Source organism: Aplysia californica, unplaced genomic scaffold (assembly GCF_000002075.1).
Source record: "Aplysia californica isolate F4 #8 unplaced genomic scaffold, AplCal3.0 scaffold00249, whole genome shotgun sequence".
NCBI classification, from domain to species: Eukaryota; Metazoa; Mollusca; class Gastropoda; order Aplysiida; family Aplysiidae; genus Aplysia; species Aplysia californica.
This window is the reverse complement of record NW_004797519.1, coordinates 241,371-261,476: the sequence shown is the minus strand read 5'-3', so window position 1 is coordinate 261,476 and position 20,106 is coordinate 241,371. Positions and strand designations below refer to the sequence as shown.

The following is a 20,106-nucleotide window of genomic DNA, read 5'->3' as shown; positions in this document are numbered from 1 at the left end:
GAGTTAACCTAATGGCGGTTCAGGGGGCGAAATTGAAATTTTGCATCAATTTCTTTCACTGCAGTCTTATGCTGCACTGGTAGAATCCTCACACTTTCTCTAGATCTAGACCGATGTGTTAAAGGTTTCTCTTGGATAGTTATTGTTTTTCTAAAATCACTATTCAATATTCTTTTCGGCAAACAGATTTTCTGGCCACTGCAAAGACAGAAGAATGAGTGAATGAAAGAAAGGAGGAAATTGGCACAAAAAATTTGCATTGTCAACCTGCAATGAATGCATTGAGAGATAATGGCGAAGTGCAGGAAATGTGCAATGTGACAGGTTTCTGACACACAACTTATTGCCAAAAATAATCATAAATACCCCAAACTTAGCTAAGACGATACAGAGGCTAGCAAGGATCCTTTGCTACAAAATATCGGTAGCCCTACACCATCCCACTATTTTTTTTTTGCAGATGGAGTTGACACTGATGGGGCATGGGGGAGGAGGAGGAGTTTCAGAAAGTACGGAATTCCCAAACAATACAAAAGATTGGAAGTTCTGAATGCCCTGCAACCCCAATATCTGATACTCACCACCATTGCCATTGTGTGTGGGTGACTCCAAAACAGCATTCTGTCTCTGCAAGGTGGATGGCAACTCATTCAGCCGCAGTGATGTAGTGCGTTTGAAAGGTGACGAAATCTCATTGAGCTTCTCAAAGCCACGGAAAGAGCCTTGCCGCTCCAGGAGATTGGCAGAGGCATGGGGTCGTTGTACCGCATAGGGGTTATTCGCAGACTTGACAGGGACAGGTTCTGAAAAACAATATGTGAGGCATAATGGTGAAATCAGGCGGTTTGGTAATTTGTATCCAATTTTTGTTTTTGACTAGAAACCATTTAAAAACACATTTCCCTTGAGATTTTACTGAAAAACATTGATTTAAAGCACACAAAAATGTAAATTTGCAGTTTCCAGGGACTCCTCAGCTACGGAAGTCACCAAACTTTGGCGACCATTTTCTCCATAATTTTACTTCTGAAACCAGGTGACACCCCACCTGCTTCAGTCGCAAATACAGTCAAACCTGTGTAAGATGGCCATCCCATGTCAAGGAGAAAAGTGGCCGTATAAAACCGGTGGCCGTCTTAGGCAGGACTGATCAAGATGAAGAAAACAAACCATTCCCATCTGAAGTCCCAATCAAAAGTAGCCGCATTGTTGTTGTTTTTGCTGTTGTTGTTGGTATGTATTTTGTTTGTTATTTTTATTTTGTTGCTGATTTTGCGCAAGGGTGACAATAAAACTAAATGTATCAGACAAGGAAGACTGAGTGCCATGTTAAAACAAACACATGGGTCGCCACCACTCGGAGAACGAGCGACGCTTCTGTCGCAAGTTCATGTTGACGTCCATTGTTACTTACAGACTGGGTATACAGTGACCACTCATTTCACGATTTGTGTATGAGTTCTGGGCGGGGCTTATGGGTTATGAAGGCTCACACGCTTACCTCACCAACAGCTGAAAATTGGTACCTATTGGTCAACAGAGGGAGGGGCCTTCGCAAAATGATCGGTTGGAGGTACTACCAAACAACAACGCCAAGTGATTGGATTATGACGGCTCGCCCACAACGCCAGGGGTTAATGCACAATTTATGACAAAGCGTAATGGAGTCACTAAGGTGGCCGTCTAAGACAAGTGTTATTGCTTTGTGTGATAGGGGTTGTGAGTTAAAATATGGTGGCCGTGGCCGTGTTGGACAGGTGCCCATTTCACACAGTTAAATTATATAGCAAAAATGCAAGGGGGGAAATGGAAAGTGTCCGTTTGTACAGGTGGCCGTCTTATAGGGGTGGCCGTCAGGGCAGGTTCGACTGTATCTCTACTTCTATTCAAGATAAGTGGGTATTCTTTTCATCAGAAAAACAACAAATGAATAAGCTTTTAGACAATACCCATAACTTTAAATGTCCAAAAATTGACGAACGCCTGATTCCACAGCATCGTGACACATATATCTTTTCATTAAAATATCTCCGAGCAATCTATGGTACCTTTCAGTAACTCACAAGTAAAAATCAGTTGCACAGCAGGTTGAAAATCCTAAATTTGATAACCTTGCAGTACAAAGAACAAGGGGGGAGGTGTGGATTTGGGAGGAGGGAGGGGGGGACAGCAGCAGCCAATATAAAACAACACAGAAGCACTCACCAGCCAAAATAGCGCTTTGTGGGTCCACTATCCTCTCCGTGAGAGTGGTCTGTCTGAAGGAGCCAGTACGTTCAAAGCTCGTTCTGGACTGGTTGTATGTCACTGTCACTCCCGTTTCGCTGCCTCGCTTCTGTTTTTTCTCCAAACAGATCGCAAAAGCACAGCCCACAGCATGGCTGAGGCGTTCCCCCTATTTACACCAACAGGAAAATAAGAAGTAATATGTCAGAGCTATAATTCAAATATTGCAGGACACACCAGTACCTGTGATCATGCAATAAAGAAAAGTGGCATGACAAACATTAAACCACATTATACTTAAGTGTTTATGGTTTCATAGCCTTTTAAATATTACAGCAAGCAATTTCCCTATCATTTTTAAACATGATCAGAAGAAATTGTAATAGCAAATACGAATAAAAATTCAAAGAAACATTTTTTTAAATTTTATCAAATTGTAGAACATTTTAATTACTTTAAGTCTATTAAGTGTTTTACGCTTTTACCATGTCCAACAATATTATATTTGCATTAAATAATTTATTCAGCTTCATTTTTTGTTAAAGGCATTACTGATACTTTAAGTCAAAGATCGAATTGAGTTTTGTTTCCAAAAATGTTATTTATTGAACAGAAGGCAGCAAAAGCTAAGACTTAAACGAATTATGGGAGTAAAAATTAACAATTTTCAAAAGCTGAAAGCAAACAATAAAATATGAACAAAATAAAAACAAATGTCCTTAACTCTTTCAACTCAGTTAACACAAACAGCCCTCAAACATAGGAAAGAAACAAATGTGTGTCATCAGGCGCTAATCAGAACAATAAAAAATCAAAGAAAACGACGTTTTTCTGCACTTTATCTTATCTGGGGTAGGTGGAGGGCGCAGCCTCAAAAAATTTTATATCCATTTAAAAACAAATTTCTGTGTGGATTTTACTGAAAAACATCAAATGCACAAAAAATGTAAACTTGCATTTTCCAAAGACGCAAAGGCTTCGGAAGTCACCAAACTTAGGCAGCCATTTTCGTATTAATTTTACTCTGATCCCCCGCCTGACCCCACCTCTTTAAATCATGAATATCTTGACTTCTATTCAATATGGGCATTTTTTCCCATCAAAAACAAAATGAATAAACAAGATTTATAGTCATCAAAAAATTCCATATGCCCAAAAATTGACGAGTGCCTGATTCCACCCTATTGTGACACAAATTTCCAGAGTATGGGAGAGAATTTTTTTCAGTTGACATTAACCACAACACCAAGATCACTAATAGACATCCAAGAAGCACTACAATAATGTCTACCCTAAGGTATTACAGTTGCCTTGTAAAAGAGCTATAAAAAAACATCCTCCATTTTGCTGAACTTAGCTACTTTAGATATATATAAGTATATATACAGTTTGCAAATAGCTAATCCTCTAAAAAAAAATTAAACTTTTTACACCAGCTACAGACTTTTAAAGAATGAAAAAGACTAGAAATATGAGTTCAAGAATCTCAACAGGAAATAAAAGTTGGATAACAAGCAATAAATGGATTTAAAATGCAGCTCCACCGCACTGCGCTCAATAACAAGGATCAATTTAATTCTAAAAACAAAAGCCAACGAAACAAAAAAAATTGAATTAAATGTTCACAATAGTTAGGAACTACGTGAAACAGTGTGCAAATAGAAACACGTTTCAAAATAATTACAAACACCAACACAGTGTGACAAAGAAAGGTGCACTGGTCAAAAAAACAAGCTTGCAGAACACTTGTCAAACCCACAGCCCATATTCCAGTTCCTTTCTTGTGCAAAAAGAGTTACAGACGCTTTGGTACACACCACGATGACCACCACAATGGCACATCAAAAATAAGAATGAAAATGATACTGACACTTACGGACTCTTTGACCGCCAGGAAACCATGGCACATCCACCGCCTCGTTGTCCCGTCTCGGCATATGTATGCAAAAGCCTTCTCATTATGCCGGTCAGGGGCGCAGAAAGACACCTTCTCGATAGTTTGATCAACAATCATGCTCTGGAAAAAATAAAATACACTAAAAAATGAAAGTAAAGGACAAGAAGAAGATTAAAAAATAAATCAAATATTAAGGTAAACGGGAAGATTATCTATAATTATCAAAAGCCGTCAGTTGTGAAAACAATATACATTATTATGACGGCCATCATATTTCATGAGGCATTAAACAAGACGGAAGTCATCAAAAAGATTAGGGAAAGACGTTATCCATTTATACATGGGCATGGCCTTTCAGCAATAAGCTGGCAGAGCGGAGGGGGGGGTTTTTCATTTTTGGTGCCATAATTTTTTTATTTTCTTAATCAAAAGCCTGATCAGTTATCCTACTTGTGTGAATAAATCAAAGAGACACTGTCACTAGATTTTTAATAAACTAAAATTCAAATTTAGGAAAAAATGCTGTTTTTAAATAGTTATGTTAACAAAAAGCCTCTTGATCTTGAAAGTGCAGTGAGCTTTTAAAAACGGGCGTATTGTCAGTTCACGGCAGATTTATGCAGCATCCCATTATAGATTACAGCAGGTGGTGCACTTTCCACTGGTGAGACAGCGGACAACGTACATGCAAATTCAGTGCTTCCACCAGCTGAAGCTGAAAAGTAAGGAAAATTCTGCAGGAGGTCTGTGGGCCGCAGAGGCCCCCAGCAGGGTCCAGGGACAGCGTCCCGGTGGGGGTTCGGGGGGCGAAGCCCCCGAAGAAATAGAAATTTAGTGCTTTTAGAGGGTAGAAAATTGGCATTTGGGAGTCTGTTTGAAGATATTGCCTAGAGCCCATAATATTCATTTTTCACCAACATTTTGTCTTGTTTGACTTCATCGCCAGCATATCTTTCCAATGTTGGAAATGTTTAACATAGCTGCCACTCAGAAATTTTTTAAAAGGAGGAAATTCACGCGAAAGCGTACGCGCGCTTTCCGATACCAGTGAGATCCAGAGGCAATATATACTGGAAAATCTAGCCTACGGTTTTGGAAGGGAAAACTGTCATATTGTTAACCATAGGCAACTGAATTAAAATGTATTTGGAAAAAAACAAACATAACGGCAGTAAGTTGATTAACAAGCATTCGAGTCAATTTGACACAGTTTGGACTTGGTGACTAAAAATCTAGTGTTTTTGCCAGCTGGTGTCTCATAAAAAGATTTCTTTCACTTTAAACGTGTACATAGACGTAGAGCAGTATCGGATCAAGGATACACAGGCACTCCTGTACAATTGCGGTCCCGTTTGCACTTAGTGCCCCTGTAGTGTGTTTCTTATTTAGAGATCTAAACTGAATTAAAATTATAGCCTAGGCTATCTAATCTAGATCTAGATGTATCTAAATATGTGTAGATCTAGATTATATCTAGAGATAGATTTTCTAGATCTAAATCTAGATCTAGATTCACTTCCGCAGCAGCCACAATAGCCGTCATGTAAACAAACGGGACCGCAATTGTACAGGACTGTAACAGGAGTGCCGCGGGCCGCGATTTCTTTCGCAAAAAACAGCTAGTTCAACTTTCTAATGAACTTTTCAAGTCGCACACCGGCTGCTTCTTTCTCATTCCAGCTCCTTTTATTTTTGCATTCTGAATCAATTTCTCTCGAATTTCCGCCAATTTCAATGACAACTCGGCGCGCTAACGTCCCGATGCCCGATCGACACTGTGTTGCTCCACAACAATAAACAATGTGAAACTAGCGCTGGGCCTAGAAGAACGGAAGTAGAAAGCTACGGGCGGACATGCGCAGACCGCGTTTTCGTCTCTCCCGGTTAGGTGTTTTCCGCGTGGAAAAAAAAGTATGAAATTTGCGACCAAGAGCGGTCCAGCGGAGGAAGGAGGAAAGTTGCGGGGAAAGCTAGATGTAGCGGAGTTTCCGCTATTTAGCAGGAAAGTGGCAGCTATGGTTTAAAAGCAGGTTCCCCTTTCATTGCTACTATAATTCAATTAATTTGTAGTCGCACCATTGACAGCAGGCAAACCTGGGAATAATGAATAGATGTACCTTCAAAATACGGTTGCGCAGCGTATACCCACATTTTTTCTAAATTTTCATGTCTGAATGTCGCCTGTCACAACCTCGGTACACCACTTCGAATTATTCTTGATTTTATACGTGGTGCTCACTATGGACGGGATCGGCTGATCGGGCCGATCGCCCGACTCGATCGCCTCAAAAACAAACGTGTTTGTTTTCAGTTTCAAAGCAAACACGGTTGTTCGACCGAGTCGGGCGATCAGCGCAATCGGCCGATCCCATCCGTAGTGGGCATGACCGTATCAGCATATTCTTTCATCGCGGCCCTTATATTGCGTTCACGTGCCGTAGAATCTTCGCATTGATAATTTCTCTAGATCTAGATAAAATTTGCGAAAAAAGTATCTTTCCGACAGTAATTTTCTGTCTAAGATCAAAATCAGTCTTTGATCAACGCGCAGATTTTCCAGCCGCGGCAACAATCCGAAGATAGACGGAAGGAATGAGTGAATGACAGAAAGGAGGAAATTGGCACAAAAGGTTCGCCAGATTTTGATCCATCTGCAGGTAAAAAATGTACTGCCGACCAACACGCAATGAATGCATGGGACTGGGACATAGCGGTATAATGTCCGATTGCAGGAAATGCGCAATTTGGCAGGTTTCTATAACGTTAGATTGTTGCCGAGAGAATTACCGTAATATCCGCACCTTATACAAGACGATACGAAGGCGAGTACGGAATTTCGGCAGTCCTGCACTGTCGCAGTTTTTTTACGGAGGGAGTAGATAATGATGGAGGGACAAGCACGGAACTGGCAGAAAGTACGGATTTCCGTAAAAATACGGAAGGGTGGAAGCACTGAAATTGCTGGAGCCAGGACTAAAATAAAGAGAAGCCCCATCTCAATCGGCTGTGTGTGTGAAAAAGAGAGTAAGAAGTGTGTCTATGTATGTGAAGTGAGTGTGTGTGTGTGTGTGCGCGCACGCGTGTGTGTGTGTGTGGGTGCACATGAGTGCGCATGTGTGTGTGTGTGTGTGTGCACGTGAGTGCGCATGTGTGTGTGTTAGTGCTGAGTTGCGAGAGTGGGAATGGAACTGAATTGCCACTCTTCCCTGCGGAACGCGATTCACTTCAGCGGAACTTGGAACAGTATCACCTTCCGATTCACTCACCTGTTGTTGTCACCACTATGCGGCTTGTTTGTAAGCTTGTTTGTGTGCCTAGAACTGGTACCCAGGAAGAACGGAACGGAACACTTAGCATGACTCCCCTTATTTTACAAAAGATGGTATAGTCCAACCCCCCCATTAAAACAAAATGAACGGGTTCCAACCAATGGACAGAAGGGATCGCATCGCCGAGTAGCGCAACTAGGGTGGGGGCGGAAAGGATGGAGAGACAAGAGTGGGAATAAACGCTCGCGAAGTGGCGTTGATATGACACTGTTCTGTTTCAATTCGTGTTCCATCAGCACTCGCAAACTCGCGATTCTTTGAAGCCGACTGAATCTCAAATCGTCACTCTCAGATTTGACGAGCAGGATCCAGCTCTAGTGTGTGTGTGTGTGTGTGTGTTTATGTGTGTGCATACACACGCCTGTGTGTTTGTGAGTCAACTTGTATGCATGTTCATGAGTGCGTGGTCTACCTGTCTCGAGTGTGACGGAACATCTTACCTTGCTGACTTCATCCACAACTCGAAGAGCATCTCCCGATACATAAAGCACAGCTCGTTGATACTTGCCCTTGCATTGCTGAAAGAGAAGAAAGACCACCAATAGATGTCGACTTCCCAGGAGATGACCTATCCATCACAATTTTCACAATTTATGTAGTCAAAGCTTTTCAATTACCACTGAATTTCCTTCTTAACATTCACTTTCCAAGGGATTTTTGTGATCAAAAGCCTTTTTACAACGTATACAATGAACATACATTTGTGAGAATACAGTAAAATGACAAAAAGCTGGAGTGAAAAGATGAGTTTCTCGTGTGAGCGTGCGCGCACACTTCAGTATTTGCTAGATATTTATATTTACAGACTGCTATTTCCTAAGAAAGATAAAAAAGGGCACAAACTATTATATATATGTACCATATGAACACTTTTTATCATGGACCGTAGCTAAATGAAACCATTACTTACTGCCTTTAGGGCCTTCACAGCCTCTTCACAGATATGCATCCCTCGGGAGTCAAAGACTTCAATGTATCCGAGGTACTGTAGGGAGGGAAGAAAATCATACATAAAAATCTCCCTCAAAGACATTTTTCCATAATTTCACACACCTGAAATACTCCAAGGAAATCCCCTGCTACACGGTAATAAAAACAATTCTGTCGTTAATTTACATTTTTCCTTCCATTTTTGTGACCATGCACTATGTATTGTTTGGACCTAGGTTGCTTTTAGCAGCTTTTACTGTGGAGTTTCTACTACAGGGCATAGAAGCAGGGTTCAATATTTCACTATTTTCAAAATAAAATTAACACCGTCAACACTGATTATGATCTGTAACCTACAGGCTATTTATGAAAGACCAAGAACAACCCACATTTTTTTAAAAAGTCAATTTTAATGCTTTTTCTCACAACAATACTATCTATATTGTATTAAATAATAATAAAGCATTTCTTTTTATAATTTTCAAGTCCAGAACATAATCAGTAATGGTATCATCCTCATTTTATGATTATTGCAACACAAAAATACCCTGCTGAATAACAAAAACAGTATTATAATATTTTCAATAATTTTATCTTCAGACTATCAAGCATTTTTAAATTTTTAATTTTTTTTTAATTTTCAATATAAATAAGCAGCTTTGGCCAAAGAGTTCTTGTGGAATCCTAATATAAAGTTGAAAAGTAATCGTAAACTCACAGCGAGCACACTTTTACACTTTTGGCACAATTAAAACTAAGTCAAAAGGGGGGAAGCCACAGAGGCTCCTTCAAATAACAGCTACAAAACTAGTAAGAGACCAATGTTTAGGAGTACAGTACAATTCCAATGTTTAGCCTCAGACCTCAACATGTCAACAGGAACATAATAAACCAGCACACAAAAAAGAATACTGTTGACAGCAGGATGGAAAATTCTAATTTGTTCTTGAGCGAATGTATTTTATCCTAGACTAGTCTGGTTCACTTTTCATAATTTGAAACCTGGAGATACTATGAATACATTAACAACACCCAAACACAGCCATTTCATCCTTTCTCCCTCCACTCTCAGTCTTTCTTTGGTCAGTTCCATTGTGTAATAATTTCAGTCCAAGTTTTCGTTTAAATTCAGATCTGCACACAAACACTTGCAACTGTTAAATTCAGTGAGTGGCTTGCTCAACATCTTAATCAAAATACAACATTATATCATTATAAATTTCAGGACATTCACACACATTACAGTCTGTCCAGATGCACGGTCTTTTTTGTTCCTTACCCGAACTTGAAAACTGCAGGTTCCATTGCGTACTTTGTTGGTGTCTTCCTCCCACTGGTCCACCCTTGCACTTTCTGATGCATGGTCCTTTTTCTTACGCAAACTGAACCTTCGACGTATGCTTTGCATTATATTGCGATAGCGGCCAAACCGTTTACTTCTGAGGGGTAAAAAAAATTAAGAAAAATAATCATGCTGCACAAGCACTACCTTCCTTTGGAATGATAAGAATAATAGCTTCCCAGGACACATGAGCATGCTAAACAATGGAACAAAAAATGGAACAAAATTAATGGCCATATATATCACTACAGTGAAAAAAAAACACAACCAAAAAGAAAGAAAGGAAAACTAAAGAATTTCAAAAAACATACCCAATTTTTTTTTTTTATCCTTCTACAAGCTGCAAGCTAAAAAAAACAATTTAAAATATCATGAAAACAAAAGCTGTACTGTTTTTTATTGCAAAGCAAGCAACTATATTTCGGAAGCAAATATGGTGTAATAAATATTTTTTTTAAACATAATTGTAGCAACTAAAAAGTTTGAGAAAATATTTCATTTAAAACTATCTTTAACATAAAAATGCCTCATCCCAACAGATGAAGTACCCATTATTATTTCATCTTTATCACCATGACCATCAGTAGTAGACGGATTAGTGTAGAAGCAGTAGTAGTTGATTGGTGGTGGTATACTAATACTAGTGAGTAAATCTTCAATATTACTTTGACGACAAAAGATGAACAAGTACAAAGTGGAGAAGAAAAGGACAAGTAAAGTCAAGATGGGAAAGAACGAGGAAACTGACAGTAAGGTGGCAAAGAATCGGGAAAAGAAAAAAAAAGGTAGTGCTGGAAAGAAACTAAACGACTGAAATATAATTAAAAGTAGAAAAGAAGAAAGGAAAAGGGTAGGGAGAAGTAAAGAAACAAAAACTGAGTGGGGGAGGGGGAGAGTAAGGAGAAGGAAATTGAAGAGGCCAAGAGGAAACAGAAAAAAAGCAGGAAGACAAGGAAAGTGCTGAGGAGAAAAAGGGAAAGTGGGTAAAAAAAACAATTGATACAATATAGGAAAATCAGTGTTACAAGGAAGGTGGCAATGGACGAAGAATGAAGGGAATACAGCAGCAACAATAACAACAACAACAAAATAACGAGAGTGTGGCAGTGTCCACATGAAAAACATGCACATCATTTAGTGGAGGTTGGGGGTGGAGGGTAGTGGGTGGGGGAGTTGAGGATGCCATGGAGATGCACTGTTTCCACTAAATCAGTAATTTTACATCACTTAAAATAAACTATATAGAACAAGTGCACTCTGGAACGAATCCTCTTTGCACCTTTCTTTTTTTTGTCCAAATGCTCCAAACCTTGCTCATGAACATCACCATCTTGATATCCATATCTCCTTTTATACAGTCTGCCCTGAACCACACAATAACAGAAAGTGGTTTCCATTACAACAATAACAGCAGGAAGCATGAATCAAGTTGGATAGTTAAGTTTAGTATAGTTTGGTTAAAAGTAAAAGTTTTACGGCACATGCAATACAAACAGAAGTACAGATATTGTGGATGACAGTGAAGGAGAGCTTGAATTTGTATCTCAAAAGATCAACCACTCCTCTGCTCTTAAAGTTAAAGTATCATGATAATCATGTACTTGTGTAATAAATCATTATTATAACGGAAGTCCAACCACCAGAAATACGGGGAAAAAATATTTTTAATCTAATTAAATAAATCACCCAAAAACATGTACTGTAACATGCTGGAATCTCAACACTTTGCTTCCTGCTCGACATTCCTAGTAATGAACGAACATGCAAGGTGAATTATGAATGGGAGCAAAATGTTACATGGCTCATCAACATCAAAACACAATTTACATATAAGACAAATCTCATTGCCTACAGAGCACCCAAATGTATGGCAACTCCATTTATCTTGAGAATACCTAGGCTGTATCTTTGAGTTTTTGTTTGAGGAAAGAGAAGCACATCTGCAAAATTATTGGTCATTTAGTGCAGGCAAATAGCAAGACAGACAGGAACAGAGGAAAAGAAAAAGAGAAAGATCTACCAGTGGCGCCCTCCAACCATCCACCATCTTTAGAATATCTAAGTTGCACTAACGTTACAAGTTTGAACAGAGATACCAGTACTACCAATCCCATTTTTCTCAGAAAGTAGAAATATTTTAGCAGGACCAACTATCTGGAGGCTAACATCAACTCTTGGTGAGTCGGTGGACTATTTATACTTCCTCTTGCTTGAGGGGAAATACAGCTGACCTTTCCAATGTACAATGGTTTTGAAGGAACTCTTTCCCTAGGCAAATACAGCAAAGATGTGGCTATTGGAAGGCATGAGAAACAAAAGCCAGGGAACTACTTCTGAGGGATAGCACACTACAGACTGATTTTCACATATTTCCTTTTGTTCAAGAAACACCATGAAATGTTTCTTTTTATTTCAAGCATAAATCTAGTATTTATTTCTACATTAGCGTTAAAAAGAAAAGTGAAAAGTCAGTAGTACTTTTTAGCAATACACTTTTGCAAGCCTCCTCCTAAAGATGTAAGATAGAGAGGTCTGCTATAATTTTTATACAACAATATCTGTACAACACAAAAAATATCAACGGTCAATAAACACTGCAATAAACTACTGATGCAATTCAAAGTTCAATAGAGTCCGAACACACAAACATCCCTTTGACCTAATCATAATGAACAAAGCCTGGAAGAGAATTTTTTTGTTTTTTGTCTGTTTTAAAGTTAAATCATGACGGATCAAGATTAATGCACTATACATGAAATTCAGAAGTCAAGAAGAGAGAAATTAAATGCGATTCAATTGTATATTATGACACATAAACAAAATGAAAACAAACTCGACTCCACATCTGTGACAAACAAGATAAAATGTTAAGGAAGATCAACCCATCAAAGTAGAAGCAATGACTGCTATATATATATAAAATGTTCAATTGTCCAATAGGACATAACAAGTAGAAACTTAACACATACATAATATGAACCAAAAAATGAACTGTGCTTCTTCACAATTTCAAATTAACCATTTTCAAAACACTGACTTTGAAACAGCAACAACCTAACTTTTCAAATGATCAATTTGCATGCTTTTCTGACTATATAATGTAACAAGTCTACACTGAAAGGTTGGGTTTTTTTCTCTCTTGAAGTTGAAAAGATAATTAGATACACTTCCACAGGAAAATTCACCAATTTTTTTATTTTATAAGGAAGTAAAATCCAAGGTCAAGACAGCTTGGTAGCATATGTGGATTTTTTCTAAAGGAAATGGAAATTTAGCATAAAGCGAAAATAGATTTTCTTTGAATACACATAATATTATTATAGTTACACTGAAACAATAAAAGGATATCATTCTTGTGATCACAAAAGGTGAGCTTTTAAAAACTTTAATAAAAACCTCCCTGTCAGAAACATGGTTCATGATAACATAAAAATTCGACTTGCACATATATGCACATTTACTATTTACATTCATTTAATGAAGCTGATCAAAATTACAACTTGAAACTTTCTTTGTGTATACATCATAATTTGTTTGGTAATCCTAATTGAGCCTTAAAAATATGTTTATGATATAAAATAAAAAGCAAACCCAACACTTTCGAAAATCATTGAAGTCCATTTAGTTAAGTACAGAGGACCTATCAATTCACTACCAATTGTTTATTTATAAACTGACAAAGATGAACTTTATAATGGGTTTTTTTTAGTAGTTTGAATACAATGGTGTAAAAGAGTTACTTTAGCCATGCCGACCTTTCAGGAATGCCTCAATTATGCAAATGTAAACTCCCAAGTAGTATTCCCCGTGTAGTTGGGCATGGCAAAAGTGAGAATGATGTCAAATTCTCATCACTTGGTTAAAGTTGTCTTAGAAGCATATACATATAATCCCAGAAAAAAAGTTTTATTTCTAGGTATACAAACTGTAATGGTAAGTTCCTGGCAAGTCCAAGTACATGACAATCCCCAAAATTTTGTCAGACCCAAGTAAATGTAGCACACACCTATTATCTTCTAAGCTTTACTATGTCTTACCTAGAAAAATGCCTGTCTTTTTTTTTTTTAGTAGAGGTTTTACGGCACTCGCAACTGCATAAGGCATAAGGTCATATGAGCGCCAGAAGATTAGAGGTGTTACAAGAGAGTAACTAACAAAAAAAAGAAGAAGGGGAGATAAGGATGATAGATGTTTGATAGGAAAGAAAAAGCAAACCACACCAGAGCACCCGCCAACCACCCACAAATGCCTGTCTACTCTATTAAATGTTGACAGTGTTCCCAAAATAATTACAATCCTGACCTATAGATAATTTTTTGTCTTTTCTTTAGAATCACAATAATTTGGATGACACTTTTCAACACTTCCATGTTAGCACACAAAAAAGAGGATATAAACTACAATTTGATTTTAAAATACAACACACCAACAAAAAATGTCAAGTTTCACATTTTCGATTTCAAAACGGATTTCCAAAGGTGACCCTATCAAGCCAATTGAGCATTCGAAATCAGTTCTTATGGAGCAGTGACAGCGGGTTGATATTATATTATTACAATAAAAAGTATTTTTTTGTAAAAACCCTAATCTTGAGAAAAAAAATTAAGTCGAGCTTGATAATCTTGAGAAAAAAAATTAAGTCGAGCTTGAGTCCATTTATGATTTCAATAATCTATCAAATTTACTCCCTTCTTCAAATTCAGAATACAACCTTCTGTCGCCTCTTCCCTCTTTCAATATTATGAATTGGGCAAATGCAACGGCATTTATTACATATACAAGAAATGTTAAAATCCTCCAATTTTGCCAAAATACCGTTTAACAAAATCTCAAATGTTTACAAAAATGTTAGTGAATATAATAATTTACCCAAATCCAGGTTATTAAAATTCGGTAAAAAATTACATTAACGATATTATATCACAAAGGTATACCGTCTAAATCAGGCATATAATGGATTAAACAAGGTTATATGCATGCACTAAGAGCATGCGCTGCATATGTAAGATAATAGAAATTACAGGGAGGCCATTGAGAATATACACTTTGGTTTTGGGTACAAGCCCTTAGTTGTACGGCTTTCCAAAACTTACCCCTTCCTCTCCATGATGGCCTCAGAAGTAATTGCTATGCACTTCTTTTGATTTTGAGCACACCGTCAAAGTCGTCTCACAGTTCTTCTGGATTCCTTTCATATTAGACGTAATTTACGATTTAAACAACAAAGCACCCATGTGTAAACTAACGTTCACAAAACAAACAACAATTATTTCTGATATCTAAAATTTCAATATTTTAGCAAATGGAAAACAAACAGGAAGTATATTCAAGACCGTTCCACATCCAGGTACAGTAGTTTCCTCCTAAGATCCCACTCCTTTTTTTTTGGGGGGGGGAAGTGTTTTACAGCGCTTGCAACGGCATAAGGTGATATGAGCGCACGGGACACACCAAACATTTTCAATTGGTAGGAAATTTTGAATTTTGCCCGGGTGGTGGCTGAAGCCTACTCTTATCGATTTTGGACTACCAAGGGATCTTTAACTTGCACAACTTGCACAAGGGACCTTCGAGATTTTTCGCCCTTGTCTGAGATGGTTAGGCGTAGATCTTTCCTACCTGAAGATCAGGGGTGTGGCTGAAAGACAGCAGTAAGAAAGAACCAAGGAGTAGCATTAGAAAGGCTGCAGAAAGAGTTTTAGTTTTAGTAGAGGTTTTACGGCGCTCGCAACTGCTGCAGAAAGAGTCAGGAGCCCAGTGGAGGGGGAAAACGAGGTGAGGGGTGGGGTAAGAAAGTGGAGACGAAAGCAGACGAAAGAATATTGCAAGAGAGAAGGAAAGAAGTTGAAAGGAGACAGTCTTAGAGAAGATTTTTTTTCCGTCGCTAACCGGATTCGGACCAAGGGCCTTTGAATGAGAGGCGAACACCTTAAACCTCTAGGCCACTAGAGCCCCCTCCCACTGCTTAAAGTCCCAGTTCATTTAAGATCATGCTGTGTTCAGTAAACAGAACTTTTACGATCCGTCAGATCGTGTTTTTAGGGAACTAAATTTAACTGAGATCCAACACTTAAGATCATAATTTACTGAACAAAACCTCAGGCGAGCCCAGCTGATCAACCAAGCAGAAAAATTTGAACTCATTGTGAGACAGATCATCTACTCTCATGAAGGCAATCACATCTCCACTGTAAAGCTCAGTGAGTAGGTACAAAGTTTGCATCAGCCAGGTGCTGAGGTGCAAAATCATCGATTTGTTTGTTCTCCTCAAATATCGCACTGGCATATTTTCCCTCCATCTAAACTTACGTCATAATATAAGCTGGGATGGTAGGGTCCACAAGGCCACACCAAACAGGATCACATTAAATTTTAAACTGAGAACTCATTGGTGCTTTTGTTTCCCTGACCATCGCAATTGTCTTTCAGCTCCGCATCTGAATTTTTGCTCAACAGACTATCACCAATAATAAGGAACTGTCTGATCACCTTTGCGTAATGTGGTCATCTGTTGGCAGTGACCCTGCCTTTCGGTTTTGAATTTTAATAGATATGTCAGAACACAATGAGTGACAATGGTGTGTTACGACATGAGGGGGGAACTTGATCATTGATGAAAAGCTATAAATTTTGAACAGATGAAGGGGAAGAGCGATGAGATTGACCTAAAACTAACTCACAATTGAATGTGAAAATGACAAACATCAATCATAAGCTATCAGTTGAAGACTTCTTGATGCAGAGACATCACGTTGGTTCATTTCAAAATAATCATCAAGGAAAAATCATTTTCAATTTTGAGGGTCTGACTACGAGCCTTCATGGATTCTTATTCCTGATGATTCAGTTAAGACCCTGTTTTCTGAAGATCCCGCATTTTCCTTGCTCCCAAACACCAGGATCTTAGGCAGAGACTACTGTATTATTTTGATGCAAAGAATGACAAAATGTAACTACATAAATACCTGTAGCTCTATGGAGGATAAAGTTCAGATACAGATGACAATTTGAAACTAGCGAGAAAACCACATAATATCAACCAGTATAATATAGGTTTTAAAAAAAGATTAAAACAAAAAGCGAAAATTCAAAATCATAAAGAGGACAAATACAATATTAAATGAAAGTATTCATTCCATTCATAGCGTGATTAGTGGTGGTTAATGCCACAAAAATCTTATTTCTACAGGAAAAATTCCAATGATCTCTTGGGGGGTGGCAAGAACTACAAATGCAATTTGTCAATGGCAGGAAAAGAGACAAGATTAGATTTTTTTTTATATAGAAAGACCTAGGGATCAAAAGTTGTTTATGTACCCATCAAGATCAATTGGATTTTCTTTCGTTCCTACATTTTGAACAATAACAATACAAAAAGCAAAAAAAAAATTTTAATACAGCAAATGGGCATGACCAGCAGTGCATTCCAGCTCCAAGTCCAAGCATTGACAAACCCACAAAGTACTTGCTGTCAAAGAACAAAAAAATTGCAGTGCAGCTACCACATATAACATTTTAAAAAGACAGAGACCTATTCAAAAAATGGGAGATGAGTATAGAGTAGGCCTATAGCATACACAGCAGTGTTACTGAAAGAAAAAAAAAAGTAAGAAGGTGCAAAGTGACAAAAAAAAGTATCTTTAAAAAAAATTTTTACGTTCAAACGACCGGCAGTAATGGAATAGAGTGCCTTCACATTCCAGGTGAACTCTAGCATCTCTAAGGAGCAAATTGCCAACTTCTATCAAAACTAAGGCCAGAGTATTATAAAAACTAGATCTACATAATGACAACCACAATACCCAACAAAGTCACGGACAGAGTGAAAAAAAGAAAGTAAGGTATATCTTTTACTTTCCATCCCGTCTCACACTACAACTACCAGTTGTCCATTTTCTACTTAGATTTTATTGATTGGGGGGGCCAACACTGAACATGAATATATACCAACTTCATTTCTGTCACAAATTAACATTTTAAAAAAATTTTTGATGGTATTTAATCGAGCTACATCACACTAAGACTTAGCCTAACCGTGTAGTGTAGTAATTGGTTAGGCCCTCGGACTCGCAACCGTTAGGTCGTGGGTTCGAATCCCGTCAGGGGCCCGACGTGGTGTCCTTGGGCTTGGGAAAGGCACTTTGCACACATTTTCCTCACTTCACCCAGGTGGAAATGGGAACCCGGCTATAGACAGTGAAAGATCTTGTCAGTTTGATAGTGTTTGAGTTTGAGTGCATGAAATCCGCAGCTTGCATTGTATAATTCCGCGGAAGCCGAGAATGTTTCAGAGTGTTCTCAGAGGGTCTACTGGGGTAATAATGGTTGTAAAGCACATAGAGCATGCTCTTGAGCATGGATATGCGCTATACAAATGCAAATATTATTATTAATTTGCGCGCTCTGGGTCAATCGGGGGGGGTTCAGGGGGCCAGCCCCCCTTAGGTAAAAAAAAAAAAAATCTGGGGGGTTACAAGGGGGCAGGTGCCCCCTGTTTTAACCTGTAATTTTATATTTTGCCGTTAGGTTTGATTTTTTTTTTTTTTTAATTGATTTGCGACAGTTTGAGTGGCTTTATATGTGATCTACCCCCTAACCAGACCATCTGTGTACGCCACGGGAGTGAAAGTAAAAATTTACCGAAAGTAAACACAAGAGTTCTCACTTTACTACACACACAGGAAGAAAGAATACACTCATTCAAATAATTCAAGGCATCCTGTGTAGAAAATTGTTAGGAAAGTTTCCAGTCTAAAAGAGAGTGGCATCAATCAACATGATATCCATCAATCAGGAAATTCTTGAATCCAACACAACTAAAACTCATATTCCAAGGGCCATTCTTGTCCATTGCCAGCCCCTACTCTTACTAAGCTGGCTAAGAACTTGTGTGAAGTGAAACATAATTTTAGTACAGCTTTATTATAAATCAATAGCCTAACTTGACAACTCATTTTGCCTCTAACTCTACCTCATAAAGTAGCAAACTGGGTGAGCATTGCAGTTTATCCTTTCATAGGTCCAATGCCAATGAAATGAGTACAATTCATTCATTGATTTTACTGTGTTTTCCCCAGGTTGATTCATGATGAAGAAAATGATGGATGGATGTGTCATCAACACAACACAGTATTCACAGACAATGCACTGCCTTAACTTTACAACTACAATAGAGATACAAATAGGCCATATTGGGTTCTTATAAAAGACCCGTCTCTGTGAGTGTGAAGCGACAGTATTGACATTGTTTTGAGAAAAGCATTTATTCCAAGTCTAGGTGGCCCACTTTATTATTTTCAGTCTTTTATTGTTGAAGTGACTGATGTACAACAACAACTTCAACAAGTCTGACTTTGAGGACGATGGGGGCTGGGTCAATAGAGACCTGAACACATCGTGTCTAAATTAGCATTATGGACTAGATTTACACCACGTCGCTTCAACGATTAAAATGTGGATTGAATGAACAAATCGTTCCAGCTTCTGGATCTAGCCTAGACAATGTTGTGTTGGGCAAAAGACTGAAGAATACGGGACGAAAGAATACGTCGGCCATTTTGGTTCCACTCCTCGGTTCCTTCTCTGGTCCGCAGCTTATCTAAACAAGAACTTAAATTCAGCTAGGTTTCGAAACTTTAACAGGGACGAGATCAAACAAACAGAATATTACTTTACCTGTGAAGAGTTGAAAATGTCCACACAGATGCTTCACGTACTATCACCGCTGGAAATTAGCCGCTGGTCTCCATGTTATGTGTACGAATCGGGTCATTCCGTTAGTGGTAACTGCGAAATTGCTCACATTGCATCGAAAATAGTTTGCTATATCAACTTTACAAGACCTCAACACAAAATGAATTAATAGTCTCCAAATGTGAACTGGCTTGCATTAAAACAGCAAATTGTATGGAAGGTGACTATCAATGAAGAGAGTTCCTTTGCTATTCAGGTGGGTGGCACCGAAGGTAGGCCAGCGGAATATTTTTACACAAAAGGGTGCTGTAGGGCGATCGCGGAAGTTCAGATGCGCACGCGCAACAAGATATTGATTGGATAACTAGACTCGCAGTAAATGTCCAGCGTCAGCCACACGCTCATTGGTTGTTCTATTTTGGGGTACAAATTGTGCTTTTCAGATAAGAAGATTTTCGATTTATCACTAGCCTAGGCCTTTCACTTTCACTGTTGGTCGGTCGGTTGTGGTAGGCTAGGCCGAGATCGAAATAATAAAGACTAGATCCTAGACTATACAACAACCGTTATCAAGCCCGCGCTGTGGACAACAGATCGTTCAATACTACTGTACTGTTCACTATAGGAAATATTTCCCTCTGAACGTGTTTGCATGTCATGGTGGACTGTAAAAAAAAAAGTAGACAATA

At 38.4% G+C, this 20,106-nt stretch overlaps 1 protein-coding gene across 1 annotated transcript in view; it reads right to left on the bottom strand.

Moving 5' to 3' along the window:
• LOC101860901 (protein numb) overlaps window positions 1–19,769 on the bottom strand; it is a gene marked incomplete in the record, with an annotated part of 30,215 nt that extends 10,446 nt beyond the window's left edge. The window contains 8 exon segments of the mRNA XM_013083689.2: window positions 582–803; window positions 2,206–2,395; window positions 4,103–4,243; window positions 7,893–7,970; window positions 8,363–8,437; window positions 9,662–9,821; window positions 14,818–14,912; window positions 19,400–19,769. Coding sequence (XP_012939143.1) covers window positions 582–803; window positions 2,206–2,395; window positions 4,103–4,243; window positions 7,893–7,970; window positions 8,363–8,437; window positions 9,662–9,821; window positions 14,818–14,831 — 880 coding nt within the window.
• Window positions 19,770–20,106: the final 337 nt, after the last annotated feature.